General features: G+C 34.2%; 1 protein-coding gene across 2 annotated transcripts in view; it reads left to right on the top strand.

Annotated features, from left to right (window-relative positions):
• htl (heartless) overlaps nucleotides 1-19458 on the top strand; it is an 89279-nt gene that overhangs the window by 54736 nt on the left and 15085 nt on the right. For both annotated transcript variants that reach the window (XM_076128433.1, XM_076128434.1), the window contains exons 3-4: nucleotides 16768-16921; nucleotides 19207-19331. In XM_076128433.1, the coding sequence (XP_075984548.1) occupies nucleotides 16768-16921; nucleotides 19207-19331 (279 nt within the window). The remainder of the gene's footprint in view (nucleotides 1-16767; nucleotides 16922-19206; nucleotides 19332-19458) is intronic.

Genomic DNA, 19458 nt, shown 5'->3' with positions numbered 1-19458 from the left:
TCTAAACCACTCGAACCAGTCCTATCCCTTCAAAACGACACATGCGTATGAGTAACCAAACGTTTTGTACCACCGTCTGGCAGTCGTCTGTCTCCCGTTTCCATCAAGGTCAGCTATGAGTCACCGTGTTCTTCCTCAGAAGCAACTTGTCTTGTCCATGTGTTGGGCTTTCGACACTGTGCAACACAGTGTCGCTGTGTCAGACAGATGAAAGAGGTTGTTGTTTTGTGCTGTCCCCGCGGATTTGTCTTTGTATGACGCGGATTTATTTATGATTTTGTCGATGTTAATTATTGTTCTGTTTTACATTATTTACTCATTTACAGCCACGAGCACAATTCATTGTTTATAATGTGGTAACAGTTTTTACCCTCTTATCAATTTTTGTTAGCGAAAACTTATTTGTTAGAATGGTGAATAGGGGGTACTATTAATTAAGGAGTGATTCAATCCAGTTTCTGCTTTTTTTTTTCATTTTTCTGTACCTACCTGTAGTTACTCTTATACATGCAGCTAAAATATTATGGGGATTGATAACAAAGAAAGGGCTTCTTTGTTATTAATCCCCATTCCTATCAATTGCAGTCACCAGTCTGTAATTCGTAAACGGGATGAGCAATCTTTCAACAAAACTAATCATAATAAATGACATCACATCGTCTAACAATACAACATTAACTGTTACAAATGTGTACTATTCGAAAAATCTTAAACACGTCTTGTAAACGTGAAATAACTAAATGAGTCAGAGATTAAGAGCGCCAGATGCGCAGGAGTTGTGCTAACGGAAATACCTAATCTTTGCATTAGTCTATCGCGAGTTCGCACTTGCCATTGCCATGTGTGGGATCCAATATTGAATGGAATGCTTTTTGAAAATAATCTTGTTCCGGTGTGAAGATTATTATTATATTTGTAGTGGAATTGTTGAATGAAATCTTACTTGAAGCACTTGCTCTTACGTCCTTTGTTAGAAGTGATATGATCACTCAATCTTGGGTGTATTTTCATCAAAATCTTTCATCAGCTCAAGGCGCCCATAGCCAGTTGGTAAACGATCTACGGATTAAGCAACCCTTGGACCCTTGGCGCGGTCATCAAGTTATAGATGGGTGACCGCATAGTGGTATTTCAATTGGGCGACGCCGTGCTACGAAGGACACGTAAATAGTCGGGTCCGGTTGTTGTCTAATATCTGCTATGATAACTGTCGTTAAGCACAGTCAAAGGCGTTTCGTTTCCTGGCTTGAAAGACTTGAACTTAAAACTAGGTTGATCACTAACTGATTATCACCAGACCTGAAAACAATCATAATTACCATTCAATTTCTTCCGTGGAAAAAAATAAATTAAACTACCAAGAGCAATGGTGAAGGAAATTTACATCAAACAATTTTGAGTAGCATTATGTAAATTACTTGTTTAGTCTTGTAAGTTAACTGTCAATCAATAACTTATTTTACATTTCTACATTTGTCATTCCCTTGATTCACGAGGCACTAAAAGACCGAGCAGCTTGTCAAGATCTAGTTCGGTCCAGACAACTCAATCATTTGATTTATTCGTTCTATGAGCGGTCGTCATAAATTGAACCACATTGTGTATTTCGATATTGATTTGCGATCATTGTACGAATTTGCTTATCAATTGATTGATTGTCTTTGATGTAATGTTGTTTTGATTTCGGAATTTGATTTCAGTGTTTCGATATAAATTTGTAACTGTTAGCTGCTAGCTTTTGTATCTTTGATGTGATTGTGTGTGTATGCGCTAGGTGTACCTATAGATTGAGCTCCCTAGTTCGGACCAAGTAACTTGCCTTGGAGACACACATTTTTTGTCTTTACATTGGAAGTTTTATTGGGAAGTTCGTTTTCTGGTACTAAAGTATTTTTTGGATCTCTCCTTGCATGTAGACGGACAGCAATTTGACAATGATTGACCAATTTCCAATTACGGCAGGATGCTAGTTCTCATTAACTCAAACTCCACTAAAGTAACAGACTGTTAGTAGTGACCCCTGAATGAATGTCCCTAAAAGTAGCCCTTTTAGGAATCTTTACCCTACGGTCTATTTTTAAAAGAATCCTCTAGTAAAGTAGCAGGTTATTAATTAATTATAGTTCTAATCATTTTTACAAAGGACTTCGATTTTATTTTTCTCACATCTTTGTTGACATATTATATGATATTCAAACTGGAGTTAGCCATTTAATAGGATTGTGATCGGGTACGACTGCCAAATATTTAGTTAGAAGTATGTACGTTTTTATACAAGTAAGTACCACAGGGCGCTAATAAATCAGCTATGCCAACAATTATGATATGCGCAACCATTGCCACCGTGAGTTACGTGGTATGCATACAAACATACATGACGGTACAGTTATAACGTAATTGTGACGAGTTTGGGCATGGCTTGAGGACACGGCTTATGAGACCTGTCAAATGTACAGTTGATTATATTGGTGTTAAGCCTTAGCGGTATACTCTGCATGCATAGTGAATTCGGATTATCGCCTTGTTACACGCCAGGACAAAGCGCGTAAGAGATTATAGCAGCCTAAAAATGAAATGTAGTCCGCAAATCATATTATTATCTGGTAGAAGTAGTGGATCTGTAGCGCGATTCTCTACAATCAGAACTGTGGAGTTTCAAAGTTTGACATTTAAAACGTACTGCAAAAATAGCTCCTGTGTCGCCCGCTAGAAGCGCTAATCAAAGTATGGTATAGACTTCCTCTCTAGCCAGCCGGTTGTCGATAGCCAATACAAATAGAGAATCGAACCACTGGTAGTCGGGTTTTCCGTGGCTTAGGTTGCGTTTCCACGGAGTTTGGTAGAGCAGAGCTGTTTCCACCGAGACGTAGTAGAGATTTAAGGCACAGTGATTGATCAATTCATAGTCAACAGCACTCCAATCTGTCAAGTTCCGTTTCAATTGATATGCACGGCCCTAAGATTTGAATTTAAGGGCACATTCAATATTTTAACTTCCTTTCTAAATATTCGCACAAACGGTCAATAACATCTTAATCCATTGGCAATACAAAATAGTAGATAAACACTATCCAATCAAATCCAACCAATAACTAAAAGTACAAATACTAAATAAACATCAATAAATCATGACTTATAAATCATAATACATACAGTGTAAGCAACAACAATATAGCTGTTGACCGAATGTCGCGGTTGACGCATGCGCGCTAAGCTCTGCGCGTGCGCATGGTTCACGCTAACTGACGATGAGTGATCGACTGTTTGTGATTGATTGAGAGCGATTTTCCTCTTAACATTCTATATAGTGAAGTACATTATATACTTGAAAATTGTATAGCTGTTTTTCTATTCCTCCTTGTCAGGTACTATAGCAAGATTACTATACAAAGGTAAGTTCTGGGTACGATTTCTAGGTCAGTATTGGTGGAACATTTACTTAATGGTTTCTGATTGTTACGCTCTACAGAAACTTTCAGCTAGTCTTTGAAATTTTCAGTTACTTCTGAGCAGTTTTCGACAGCAAAAAATAAATAAGTAATTGCCAGATATGGAGATTGATTTCCAAAACTCCTTGCCATCAACAGCATTTGCTTGTAGCAGAAAATTTAATAGGCTGTGTTTCGTTGTTTAACCTTGTTAATTCATAGAGTATCTGGTTCACGCAAATACAGAATGAGTTTATCTAATTATCTTGCAATTTCTGATACGCAGTCACAAAATCGTCTAAAATACGAGTCACATAGCATATGACGCAGATATGAAAATTCTGTGAAAACGTGTAAATGTGTCACGTACGAGGAAATGGCGAAAATGTTGGAATAAACATGTAATGTATATCTTTGTTTTCATGAAAATGAATACGGTTGATTATGAAATTAGTAAATTTAAGTTTGAGTCCACTCAATCGTTCCCGGGGATTCCCATAATTCGGGACTTTCATATAGAGTGACCGACGGGCAGAAGGTCAGGCGCAGGATATAATTACATACCTATACAGTTTTCGTGGTACTCGAGGCACAGGCTTTGAGTGCTGCATATACCTGCCAACCCAGCAGTCGCCCCAAGAGAAAAGCTTCATGTTTCTGATTGGTGTTTTTCATGAATAGACTATGTTTTTTTAACATACATACTGACTAGACTTAGACTGTATTTCAACCATAAACAGATGAGTGAAGTAAAATTCTTCACGACTGAATAAATCACAAATCATTTCAAATTTCTATTATTAGTTAGCAGCAAACGATATGCAATCTAACTCAAGACAGCCCAAGTAATAATTAAATTCACAGACCTAATATTTTACAACTGTTTATTTTGACATAAAATTGTTATTTCGCGACACTTTCTTTATAGCGTGGTTACTCAAAATTAAGGTTAAGAGCTTTTGATAATAAAATCAATGAATAAGTGCTATTACTGTTAGTATTTACAGCTAAAATAACACTCGAGGCTTATAGTCAGTTGCTTTACCGATCGCGAAACGAGAGAGGTAAGCTACTTATACCGCGGTCATTTAATAGATGAATCATTGCTTAGTTAGAGTTGAATGTCTTCGTGTTTCTATAAAGGCAGGACTTTATTACTGTAATCACAAGCTTTAAGTTAAAGTCAGATCAATGTCGATGTGAAAGTGGTAGTTATTTTCTAAGTGGTTTTCTATATTAGATCTTTAGGATTGTCACAGGATTGTTTTTAATCGAAGCAATCAACGGCAATCGATGGGATCTCATCATTGTTATTGTTGGTTAATTGATGCTTATGTCATAATAGGCATATGAGCCTAAATTAAACCGGCCCACGCGTCATTTTAACCCTCAATCAAAAACACATGTAAATGATAAATAGACTTAAACTGAATTGAACAGCCAAATCGTACAATTCCCCAAAGGTTGCTTACCTCGTCAAATATTTACCAATCGTTGAGTGCAACTGTCTAAGAACCCCGTTAGCTCATTAGGGGTCTCTACATGCCTCTTACCTCCCAAGAGAGCCATTGTTAAACGTGATGCTATCTTCCTTAAGCCTAGATTTTAATGCTCGATTATTGGTTGAAAACTCAATAATTCACCGCTAAACCCCGGTTTATTATTAAGGCTATTGAAACTGGTGATATACTGCGAAGATTATTGCTGGTGTGTTTGGAATAGGTAATGCTGTAAAGTATAGTACGATTATGGTATGTATTTTGATGATGTCATAAATGTTGATGGTTTTATTTCAGTTTATTATTAAACCTTTATTTGAGTTTTAATAGATTATATGACTATCTTACTATTATTATAATATGTATCACTAAAAAAGTATCGTGTGGTCCACACGCTTAGTTACGTAAGTACAGAGCTACGAGACGCGTACAACACACAATTTTCTAATAAACATTTTTTCACTATGAATTGAATGTAGGGACTTCTTTCGTACATAATTATTAGGAATTATTTTGTACTTATTGTAAATGTAAATAACTAATGTATTAATATAATCTACTGTTAGTGATCTTATAAATAAGTAGATAAATAACGCTAAACAAGATCAACGATGATAATAGATAAGTTACTGTTATGGCGCTTTCAAACAGTTCCTAAGTAGGTTGATGTGATAATCGTGTTAAATATACATAAAGTTTATGTAATGCTCAAGTTAGTTCACTCAGTCAAGATTAGGTTTCCAGGTGAAAGTATGCCTTAAAGTGTCTTGAATTCTAGACATTTTATTATTTATTTTGATATCATAGGTTAATCTTATTATATTGCAGAGTAAAGATATATAAAGTATGTGTATAAAGTAAAGGATTTATTCATGTTGGTCTCTGTACCTAATTCATAGTAACTAGATTTACTGAAATTTATACTTTACAACTGAATCCCAAATGTCCCAAAGTAAATTGACGGCCGCACATAACTTTCTGCGATATTTTTTGTACATTTTTGAGATTTAATACTTTACACAACGAGAATTGGAACTCAATTGTCTTCAACCGTCTGAAAACAGCTTTCAGTTGTTATTTCCGCTAATCAGCATCCGTTATTTTTTCAATCCATTCCAAAATTCAAGCCCTTATCCAGTGTTGCCATGTCACTACCCTTGTGTTACCGTGACTAATGTCTTCCTACTGGTATTGCCAGCCGACGACATTTAAATAGACAGCGGAAATAATACGCGTCCACGCATGCGCGGGAAACATACTACTTTTGTTATCTTTTTCAATATTTGCTTTGGGAAAAAAATCGGCTGGCTTTGATGAAATGGTACATTAGGGCAGGTTTAATGTCAACACTATGGGGTACAAAAAATATTGAGTCGTTTTTGTTGTTGTTTGCACGGATAGATATTATAATTGTATTTTTGGAATAATATAGGATAAGAGGAAAATTAAGTGGATTGTCATATTCTGTTTTTGTGACCGTAAGAAAAATCTATAAGACACCACTTGTCACGGCTCGTTCAACGATTAGCATTTTTTTTAAAACGCCGTTTTCGTTTACTTAGAATTGTAATATGTTTTTCAATAGGAGTCATCAATAATATCCCTTCTTCTTACAGTTAACACAACGTCTCTTGAATCTCAAATTGGGTATTTTCAAAAACCACTATTCATTTATAAAAAGCCCATATAAATCAACGACAAGAGAACACATAAAGTCAAGTAGTTTTAACCAAAAGAGACGAGTTAGACACAAATCGGCGCGCACACTAATAAACTAATAAAACACATCACTATTACTGTAAATTCGTCCAGCCGTGACGTAATTGTGCGCGACGTACACTCGTGCGCAGGGTTGCCAGCAAGAAAACCAAATTCCCTAATAAAAATTTTGTCCCAAAGTCAATTAGTAAAGCATTGGTGTTCTTAACACGTTTTATAGAAAACGAACTAACCAGTAAGGCTCTTTTCAAAGTTTCGTCCACCATTTTCCCCCGTTATTTCAGTTATTCAACTATCTTGAATTGCATGCTGAAATCAAAATCGGTTCAGATGACAATAATAATATTAACAAATATGAAAGATACTTAAAACGCGCATAGATTTCGCGGAGTAAAAGGTATCCTGTGTTCATTCAGAAGTAATTATCTGTGTACAAAATTCCATTAAAATCTGTACTGTAATATTAGGATAATTTCATTATAAAATATTCATAGAGCATCTCAAAACCAAAATCCGACAGCCATAAGATTAGACGTTTCCTGATCGTAGGCGTCGCAAAGCTTTCTTGAACACGGATCGTGAAAGCGAAATTAATCTGTGTTTAACGCTACGTTAGCGAACAAACACTGGCCTCACATTATTACACATACAATATTAGATGACTTTATTTTCATTGATATTTATTTTAGAACCTAGACTGTTTGGCGTTAGCTCGTGTAAGGTTAAAGGAACGATTTACAGAAATGATTTATCATTAAGCCGAAAACTTATAAAAGGCCACTGAAAGTTTCAGTGGCTAAAGGCTCAGATAGCAAACAATGTTTCAGTCAAGAGTCGACAGTGTGTGTGAAAAAAAGACCACTATCAACTATCAAGACACTATTGAGAACTTTCGAGAAGGAATTGGTTAATATCCTTAACCTCTGTAAAATCTGTAGTACCAATAGTAAAGTGAGGTAATATTATTGAAAGATATATTGAAAGAAATCTAGTGGGAAACTCTTTTACAAGATGATCAAAAAGTAAGTTTTTCTGTTTACCGAATGTCTATGTTCATCATTACTTATAGAGGTAAATGCCCTACAAAAACATCAAGAATAACTCGTTTTTTCTCTAATAATAAACAGTATTAAACATGATGAACTAAAACTGTTGGCAAAAGGTCAATTTATCACAATGTTAGCGCGTGCGTACGCGCAGTTGTTTGAACGACTACTAATTATGTGCTATATGAGCTACATCAAATAATTCATGGAAAATTAAACTACAGGTAGTAAAAGATTTATACTGAGCTTCATGTTTTGCTGTCCTCATTTTTTAAACAACAAAGACGGTGTAATTGGGTTTAGGTGAAAATAACAACCAGTTTGTGTATAGTTCCTAATCATCCAGATCCTAATTAGTGCCTATAGTGTGTCTGTCAAAGTACAAACATAGATAAAAAGTATTTTTTTAATCCTATTTGCGAGTGTTTCATAATTGGCCATAGTTAAACGGAAACGATCCAACCCACACAGACGTAGTTTCGAGATATTTAACTTTTAAGTTCAGATCGTATTCCGTCATTGATTCTCCACTTTAACTTTGGGGACTAACTCAGGACTATAACTTCAGGGTTTGAATTAAAATTTTAACTTCAAGGAGTGTTTTGGTATACATAACTCATTTTCGGCCGTAGTGTGGGTTGGATCCTTTCCGTTTAACTATGGCCAATTATTTAAAGCAATCGCTCTCTCATCAGCTCATCACCATACTGGCTATAGGTGCCTATTCTCGTCCTACTAGTTGCTATCCGAGGTAAATACATGTAATGATATCTATAATCTCTTATTCCTAACCATCTGCTTGTAAACACCGGTAACACCTTCGCATTTCCAATTAAAATTATTTACAGCCGTTTCAAAGTCCTCGTCAACGGTGTCTTCCATGAAATCGATTTCTCACAAATCAAACTAATTGAACGCAACTAAAAGTAACGCGCACGCGCCTCTATAAATAAAACAAAGATGGCGGCCGACCCTTCGCGCCAAAACTCACATGTGATAGAAGAAAAAGTTGAGAAGCAAAAAGTATTTAACTATTCGAACTATTCGGTTGCTATTAGCAGAAATGATTACTGTTTTTGTGACGATTTCGAGATAGTCGTGCCTTTTGAAAGATGTGATGATGTTTATTTTATTGATTTAAGGATTTTGGTGATAGACAACGAGCTGTTTTATGATATTTTACGAGAAACCATAATTAAGATTATCATGACAAGTAGATTTAAGATTATGCTAATAGCTCCTTTTTTTTGTACATTTCCCGACAAAAAAGTGTTTTGGAGATACAGATACTGGAAACGTTTTTCGACGAACGATCAAAATACATTTTAGCCGACGAAGAAGATACCTCATTCATTTCAATTTCCTTTTAAAATGCTATTGGTTACCAACAACAAATACTAAGAAAACTAGTAAGTAATAAATATACCAATAGTCACATTTGCAGGAAACTCCTGATTATAACAGCTATTTAAATGTACATAAGCGATGATATACGAGTCTTACATAATAGATAATTGGAAGGAGATGGCCACTACGTTTTGCATAAATGTGCAATATGGGAGATCAATAAACGTCATTTAAAGATTTAGTACCTATCCTGTGTAAAACTCAATTACTTGTATATGATTTAAGCCTTATTTATTAGGTTTCTGTTAATTTTGAAGATTCTGCATTCTACAAAGCAATTTTCAGTTACAGCTTTATAAAAAGCACGGCTAGTTTAGCAATTTATGAAAACTACGATATAGGATAGTTTGTACTTGGTTTCAGTTAGAAAGTAGTGAGTGCAACTCAGCCAAAGTAATCTGTTTGTTAGCACATGCCTTAATAGGGAACGTGAACAGACTGGAAGAACCAAAATACCATTAGATTTCCGTTCTCTATTTCCATGACAGGAAGACATTATACTAATGTCTGTATGAATTCCGTTAAATCATCTATTTCAAAATTTATGTCAGTCATCCCAATTCAAACGTTAATTATTTCCACATTCATGTTCAAAATCAAAATTCCTGATATTCAGCCAACATACTTGGCAATTTACATCATAACTGTCAAATTATCACGTCATACCAACCGTTGAATTTAAATTTCGCAACTGTCAAACAGGAGGAAGTGACGTTTCGGATTACTAGTAACGACGTTCGGCTTCCGCCTTTTGCCGCCATCTTAATTGGGAAAAAGCCCGCGCACGCGCAATCGAAATCCGAAGAGGAAACGGATGTAGCGGTGTGTCTTTTTAATATTTTTATATTCTTGACGCGACAACGTATTAAAAATATCGTCTTTTCATCTTTTAGTGTGGTTGATAGTTTCCTATATTCGTGTTCTGCTTTGAAGTTGTCATAATAAACTTTGAGGTGATGTCTAATTAGATATTAAGTGATAAATTCCTTCATATTAGCCGTGATGAAAATATGTTTTATTTGAGGAATGATTTTGAAATTCTGCCGCTGAATCGAAGAAGAGCTTTAATTTGACTGTAAAAAAATGAGAGATAATTTAGTTTAATCAACTACAAACTTTGAAACATGTTTTGCATACTAAAGGTTGACCTCATTTCAAGCATAATTTTGCAAAAAATTATGATCACTCAAAATAAGTTTGCTTGTTCAGTTAATTTAAATCAGTAACTTTCATCAATATTAGCATTTCACTCTAAACGAAAGTAACATCGCTACTATCAATAGTCTCACCATAAGCTCCTTACCTGAGCATTCTCCCAAAATATTAACAGCACATTCACGAACAAAATTGAATACGAACGGGGCATAAAATCACAGGAAGCATGGCTATTTCTACATGTCACATCACCATACTTAATATGACGGGTGCCACGTGATATTTTCACATACACCACTAATTAAATTCACTCTTATTTCTATAGTTATAAGGTTGAAATTGGTCTGGCTTGAAATACAGGGTGTAGTTTTCAGGATAAGTATCGTAGTACCTTGACATTGATACTTGACGGTTAACTTCAAGTTATTTTGTACGCAGTTTTATTTTTTGAGGGATGTTTTTTGTGTGGGTTATTGAGTATGAAGGGAGATTGAAACTGTTTTAGTGAGTGTATGTTTTTGAGTAAAAATAGTTCTGATAACTTAAATTAAGGTGTTAACTAAATATTCTGTAGCGACAAAATACAAACATATGTACATACATAACATTACGCCTGTTTCCCATTGGGGCAGGCAGAGACCAAAGCGACAAGAATATCGTGCATGTCTCTTTTGAGATAAAATTAATTTCTTAAAAAGGGAACTAAGTTAAGGATTAGATAATTGCATTCTCCATTTATTTCTTGAAATATAAGTCGTATTCTTTTTCAACGCATTTTAACCTGACGATGTGATAAAATTCACTAACTTAAGCTTGTTAAGATTAGGTTGCCCAAATGAGTTACTTTTCATTGATGTGGCCGTATAGTTGTGGCTACATAATGGGCGCTTTGAAATCTGAACTAAAGGAAAGCCCAAAGAAAACTGATTTTGTTGCTTTGATGTACTATTAAGGGAAAGTTAGAATATGAAACTAACGTAGTGAAGATTTTAGTTGATTATTAAGATTTATAGGTTAATAAAAGTGTTTTAAAAGGCAGCCTGAGCAATCATTATAGTATACCCTTTAATTCAATATATTATATCCTTGTTTAATGAAAACTTTTTATAAACGTATAGAAAAAACAAGGAATTTAAATTACAACCAAACCTAAAACGACTATTTGTAGATCACGGAATAAGTTGTATTGTGGGAATCGAACCAACAATCCCCGACAGTAACAGTGCGACGTTACCCACTGAACCGTGAAAACATCAACTAAAGCAATAAAACAGACAAACAAACAAATTCCTTCCAACATCAGTATGTATCTAGCGTATAGTACCTCAAATCGTAGCGGACTGTATAAGGCGCAAGTATGGAGGATGCCTATTGTTGACATGTTCAGTATATTTAATATACTAGTCATGCACAGTACGGTATTAGATACGTTACAGTAGGTTAAGGTTTAGCTGTAGTGCTGTAGTTGACACGAGATAAAGAAAATTTTGTTTTTGTAGACAGTATTGTTATGTAGGTGAGTGAATACAGCCGGTAATGAAAAGTTGTTAAGAGTTTCTGGGCATTTTCATCTAAACAAAGATGGTAAATAGTCGTACCATGGATAACTGGTTCGAATTTCCTATTTAGTCCTAGTCTTTAAATATTTACTGCGGTTCGAAAATTTTGAGAATCTTTTTTAATAACTGCTTAAACCGGGAATTAGCTCGCAATCAGAAGAAACGTATTATTTTACCTGTACAATTACATAATATACTTAATGCCTTTTTTTGTTTAGCCTGATTGAGTGTCCCATTGCTAGGCAAGATCGTTTGCAAAATTAACTTCTAACCCCCAAAAAAATGCCATCTGTGAAATGGCATTCAATCAAAAGTAGCTTACTCAAACTTTGTCAAATCATGCAGAACTTAATACTGGTTTATGAAAGTTCGGTTTTGAGGTGAAAAAAGTCGTCCGAACTTTTCAAATTGTGGTCAAAAATATTCCTCTAATAATGATGCAACATAGTACTACGCATCATAACAATCATTCGTAGAAGGACAGGTCACTGATGATCGTTTCCTCTTCCTTGTTGCCTTACGGGAACTAATCGATGCTATATACAGTACAGTTTCCGATGCATATTGCGCGCTACTTGTTCCAACACACGTAGGTGACCGTTTTGTTTGTTTGTATGACGTATGAAACTCATTGTGTAAACAATTATAATATAATATGGTCACTTTCAACGCTAAATGTGTTGTGGGTGTTATCCCAACTCGGAACTAATACTAACGCTTTGGAACTTGTGGACAATAAATTCCGTAATGAAACGTACCTAATGCTAGGTAATCGGTATTGTTTAGCGAAATATGCTTAGATATGAACAAATAAAAATACTGCATAATATGCGGTTTTCATTACTGCACGCGGTAGCGGTAGTTTATTTTCAGGCAATCATGAGGAAACAAAACTTCAGACCGATCCGCAGTATCGTAGACGATAGAAATGATATCCAAAACAACTAATAAACTATAGCAAATATACTTCAACAGTTGTTGCAACATCCATTCAGCTCTCAACACTTCAATATGACACAAATAAAAGAAAATATTATCGAATAAAAGTCTAATAATACAAAATTATGAGTTGTTCTGACAGTACGGAAATAGATGTTACCTAAGATTCTGTTTTCTTAGTTCTTGCTGGCCTAATTCTGATGGAATTGTTAGAATAACACGGATTCCATTGTGTTTTTATGACAATGAGTCTCAGTTGGCACATAAATTATTATAAAAATGTGTTTTAAAGAAATTTCTTTGGACAAACATTTGCCAAAGATTTTTGTTTCGAATGCACATGTGATTAGTCATTTCATCAACTTATCCGTATTACTATCATGAAAAATTGTGAGTTTGTTAACATTAAGTTGAAGAAAGTAATTCGCGGTCATTCTGGTGAAAGATAATATCAGAACTAATACATTTTGCTACGTATCCCTTTATCGTTTCATCATAGTTGTCTATATGTCTTTCTATTATATAATTTGACTACAAATCTTGTTTCCCAAAAAATATTATAAAATGCAGTCTTTAAAACACATTTGCCGTTTTTATTCAATACAATTACTATCTCTACTGTAACCGTGATTCAAGAACAATTCCCGTAATACATTTCTAATGAACACGAAGCATTACACGAAAATATTTCTGGCTGTAATCCAAGCAATTAAAAACCCATACGGTAGCAATACAAAAGACTTACATATTCACATTACTCGGACTGTATCTCGTGTTTTATATGAAATGTATTTTATTATGCTACTAACCTTTGCTCGGTGTGATGCTTATTTTAGCACAATCTTTTGCATATTTTTTGATATTATAACATTGTACAATGTACATGTGTATCCTGAAAGTGTGTTCAGAGATATATGAATAAGTATTGTTAGATAATCCAACATCTCACGGGGAGTTTTTACTCTTGAAGAAAGTAAAAAAAAATTGACAAAATTAAAACATTGTGACCAGTTATTACTCCGCTAATTGTCCGCGAATTAAAAAATCTAGAGACCTATCAATAACAAATAATGTTGTTAAAGTAAAAGCTACTATTAATAAAATGAAATTAACATTATTTAATTCAAAGCGAGATTGAACAAGCGTCACAATCTCAATATTTTCGTTGATACCTCCCAAATAATTTCAATGACAATACAATAACTTGTAATTGGTAAGTCCCTTCGCTGAGACCATTCGGGTACAAATTATTTGGAACAATGGGATCATACTAATCTTTTCATGGTGGTCCAAATATAAGTACTGTGTTTAAGGGTTTACCTGTTGCTTTTTATGGGAATCATAAGGAAGATTTGAAATGTAGTTTGATTTCACTATGATGGTGGTCGAAACGGCAGTGTACCTCTATGTTAAAATGCTGGTGGTGATTTTTTTTCCACAATTTGGCTCGTGATTCGGTTATTTGCCAGTTATATGGTGATCTGTGCGGTCGATACATATAACCATAAACTTATCAGTGACTGTACACAACCTTTGCCAACCTGAATATTTATACTCACGTCAGTTAAAATAGTACGTGTTGAATACTAGTTAAAGGCGGGAAATTATTTAAATTAAGTCGTCAAATCCCATTTACTAGTTACATATTATTTATCAGTTAGAGAAATTCTCAAGACTCATTTCCTTACTAAGAAATGAACAAAAACAAAATAAATATTATTCAAAATAACATTCACAATGTTACAATCATTTGTCACGGAATTTCTCACGAACCTTTTCAAGGGCTATTGTTTTTAAAAACACCAAAAAGTTTACGACTGAGACTTGACTTTCCAAGTTTTTGTGGTCCCTTGGTCCTTGGGCTTGCATCTGCTCAACACATGTACTCAATCGATGGTTAAGCAGTTTGCAAAAATAACAGTGACGGTCATTTGTACTCGATATCGATTATGCTTTATGCTTATTCTTACTTTTACATTTTATTTTGTCGATAATGGATGTGATTTAATTAGTTTTAAATCACTCTGTTGTTGACCATACTTTACAAACACTATCCAACATTTTGTCGTTATGATTTCATTAATATTTAGCTAAATATAAATAATTATTACTGTAGAAGATTGCAATATACATAAAATTAAATTAATACCAATTCTGCTTTTAAGTTAAGGATTTAAGTTCAGTCAACCTTCGAACCAAACAGGGTAATGCGGATTCAAGCAAGCCAAATATCGATATCGATTATTCATATTTTTATCCAGCACTTTCCCAACTCGAAGCAATAATTCACAGTCCACAAATCTGGATGGCAGTTAAAATTTCAGCTGAGCACAAAACAAAGAGCTGTTACTTTGTACAACTGCTACATGAATATATTCGTGTGAACGCCACTTGCATACAAAAATAAAATGCATTTTTATATTTTGAAGGACTGCTCTGCTCACGTTATGAAAGATTTGAGATATATCATATACCAACAACGTAAGTGTAAAAAGGTCTTTAATAAATCAAACATCAATAAAAACTTCGCTTCATCGAGTTTCTTCTTTAAAAATATCAATAGCTATAAAATTATACCCAGAAAAAATGCGGATTCAATTTCTAGAGCTTTGATAAATAGCAAATAACACTATTAGATAACTTAATCTTCTTCTAATACAACGGTATATACCAGACTACCAAACTATCTATAAATTACAAAGAAAAAGTACAAGTACTCCAAATTAGCTCACTTTAAAAGTAATTGTAACGTCCAACAACAAAAAGTGAACTCAAAATCCCTTTTGAACTTGTAAGCAAAAACTGTTGCATAAATTTAAAAGGCAGTAACAGTAACCCATAACCCTAAAATGCGAAGCGAAAGTCGTTAGACACAATGACTTAAAACTTAAAATAAAATTTGAAACGTCAATGCTCATTAAAATCACGTTTCAAGCCAAAAATAGAGTTCTGAGTTCGCAACGGGGACACCTGAACACTATAAATCTACTGGTATATTATTTTAACACGCCCCAGTGTTGCAAATGCATTTACTATATTTCGACGCCTGTGTTTCAATTTGGGGACTTATTTTGGTTTGAGGGTCCAATAGGATTTAAATTATTACTTGTTTAAACATTAGAGTTTTAGGAGGTCCATAGTCGGTAGAAGTGCTATTGGCTTATTCCAATTTGTCTTGGAAAGCTTTAAACAGTAGCCTGAATTACTTAGTTATGTGCTCGCTTGCGATAAAAGGTTTGTTTACTATCATAATATGTGTAAAAAAACTTTTTTAAATTTTTTGTCCCAGTTACAAATGAATAAAAATATTGTACATTTTAATAATGACAATGCTAGCAGAATGATAAAAACAAACTGAAAAGTCTAACTTCGTTTCACGAGTTACATAATAAGCAGAAACAACTCTACACAACAGATGAATCCATCAAACTTAATAATCAAGTCACAATATAAACTTAATTGAAATTTTGTAGCCCGTAAACATTTTTTAATCTTAACTCGCACATGACTTGTGTTCGAAGTCGCAAGAACTCATTCGCATTCACTACAAGCGCTCGAAGGGTTAACTTTACGAGCTGAGAACTTTACGCTAAAAGGAGACTATATTTAATCCTGGATAGTTTATGGTCACATTATACGTGAAGCTGTATTTTTTAATTCATGAAGGCCGCATAAAGATTAGTTTGAATACTTGAGTATTTTTAAATATTGTAAAATATTTTTTAAGTTATTTGCTTTTGAATTTTGTAAAAACCAAAAACTTTAATAACTATGCGGTTTAAATCAGTAATTTTTTGGCCACCAAAAAGTCCCATCTATCACCAGACCAAAAGTAATTCTCTTCTATAAATAATTATTTGGTTCCTAAAAACCTTTTTCATAAATACGAAATAAGATAGACCAAACATCCTTTACTATAATACATCATCATTATTTACTTACTATAACCCTCTCATTAATCAATAGATGATTTCCTTATAACATTATTAATTTATTTACTTCTTTATTGTTACAGACAAAGACTACAAGCATTTAGAGGCTTCAATCAACGAGCGGTTACGATTGACATGCGGTTTGAAGTCCTCATCAGAGAAAGGAACAGTATTATGGTACAAAGATGGACAGCTAGTGGACTCTCAGAGAAGCAAGATGGTACAGCAGAGGCAATGGTAAGACTTTATAATGTTAGGGCTTAGTACATTATATTTTAAGATTTCTTTCATTCCCGAATGAAGGGAGATAAATCATTTTTAGACCATATTAGACAAGTCAAGGCTAGGGATGGAAGGCTAAGGGAGTAATTAAAAAAAAATATCATTAAAATATGCAGATTTACCTGTTTAGAATATAGCTGACTTTTTACTTAGTCGCACATGAAACAGAGATCATGCACCGTGCACGAGTGAGCGTAAGAGAGGGCAATCCGGGACCCTCATGAGAACGACCCTAGAAATAGGGCTAAGGTCGCTGACAAAATAGGTAACGGACTACAAGAATCAAAATAAACAAAATATTACCAGCATAAACGTTGCCATAGCAACGAATCACTCACGTCCGACAGTAAAAGCAGTAACGAAATAGGATATTGAATATTGTAAACAAGAATACCTACAAAATAATAATATATTCCTTCACACGTGTACGAATATCAATGTAACCTTATTGTAAAATCTACTTACGCAAGTCCAAGTTGCAGTCAATAAATCACAGGCACCTATTCTAACTAGATCTAAAATAACACGCGGCAAAATTTCTCGAAACAACCCGAAATAGAGACATAGAAACGGTAGCAATGTATCCAATAACAATATTTACATGAACGGGGGAACAACCAACACATAATGGATATGAATTATGTGTTTCTATTTAGGAAACATAACAGTTTCGATCAGGATTGTACATTTACTAGAACTGTGGTTGCTACCAGCAGTTCAAATAGTTAGTTTTGAATGAGTCAAATTCAGGATTTGTTTTCTACTAAACTTTTTTCGGCTTAATGAAACTGTAAAGAGGTAACAGAGTTTTAAAAGTAAAACCAAGGGAAAATGATGGTAGAAATAAATAAAATAAAATAAAAATTAAATTATTTATTCATTTAGGTAAATGCTGACACTTATGATAGTCAATGATACAGAGAATGAATTTACCACCAGTTCGGAAGGTAGGGCCAATGAGAAGAGCTGGCAAGAAACTCCTGGCCACTCTTTTTAATCGCCAAATGGTTTTAAAAAAGAGATAAGACATCGCCTTGCCTTTTATTAATTTTGTTAAAGTATGGTTTTTGGTTAAATTAGAATGTATTGGATGCTTAACCATTTCTTAACAACGGCATTTTCAGAAATAAAACGATTTAGACAGACAGATAGTTTTACAGCTCGTGCTCGGTAAAACGAACAAAGCTTGGCTCTTTATAATATTAGAAGGTATATTAATCTGATGGATTAAGAAAGGATTGTGAATGAAAACATCGGAAGTATAAAAAAATATGTTCTGATTGAAATAGCTGGATAAAATTAGAATTGTACTGAAATATATTGGTTTATGCTCTATAACGGTCAAGTGGAGATTATGGATTACCGCGTGTTGATTGATGTGACAAATGAGGCCATTTCTCCTGAATTTTGCAATGCTAGTAGAGATACGATAGAGAGTATAGATATTTGGTTTACAAATATTCAGACCACGGAATGACTAATCATTCCGTGATTTAGACCTACTTAGGAGTCACCAGCAATGTGGACCAGGGGTCTCAAGCCAAATATCATCATTACACTATGTTCGAAACAAGCCGCATGCAAGTGAATCAAAAAAATATAAATGTGGTGTAATAAGGTTTTGACGATTTTCTTCTTTTCCCCATAAAAATAAAAGTGAATAATAAAAGTTTTTACTCATAAAACTTGTTGTCAAGAAATAAAAATAACGATGCACGCCAAATTTCGGTTGTAAATCAAATTTATTGCATTAAATTCATTCCAGATCAAAATTTCCATTCAGAATGCTGAATAAAAGATATTTTTGTCTCGGATCTGCGTATTTGGCAAGGTGTAAAATCATCGTAAAATATATGACGGTAGTTAGCTTCTTACTGTTACCGCATTGATGTCATTGGTTTACGATATCTCTATGGTCTCTTTTATACAATAAAGCTTCTGCTTTTGTTCTTTAATATTATAATTTAGTAGCAGTTCGTTAATTACCATTCATCAGAGATAACGATACTCTATGTATTGTCTCAAAGAAATTTAAGACATATACCACACCTAGCCATATCTCGGCATTTCATCGGTATTTCAAAAACTCCTTAATAGTTTGCCTAAACCGCCATTTTTGCAGCATCTTCTAAGCAATTTGCGATTGCATAGTGTATAGTCAGGCAACTGCTAAAATAAAAGTAGTCCTTAATTAAGCACCTGTTCATAATAGTCCCAATAATAAACTATTTCTTTTTCAGGTTGCGGATAAAGATGTTCAGAGCAAAGGACGCTGGGCTGTACGCGTGCAAGACTGACACTGAAGATTGGAAAGAGATGACAGTCAGGATCAGTTTGAAACGTAGCAATCTTCAAGATATTGAAGGTAATAATAGCACTAGGCTGTATTATTTACACGGGCATTTTATTCAAGATTGAGATTCCTTAGTTGGAAACGACCTTGCTTTTACAATTTAAATGGGTGATACGTAAATCGAAGAAGGACTTCCATG

This window comes from Anticarsia gemmatalis, chromosome 21 (assembly GCF_050436995.1).
Source record: "Anticarsia gemmatalis isolate Benzon Research Colony breed Stoneville strain chromosome 21, ilAntGemm2 primary, whole genome shotgun sequence".
Classification (NCBI taxonomy): Eukaryota; Metazoa; Arthropoda; class Insecta; order Lepidoptera; family Erebidae; genus Anticarsia; species Anticarsia gemmatalis.
Note: the sequence above shows the minus strand (reverse complement) of the source record. Positions and strands in the feature narration are given on the sequence as shown.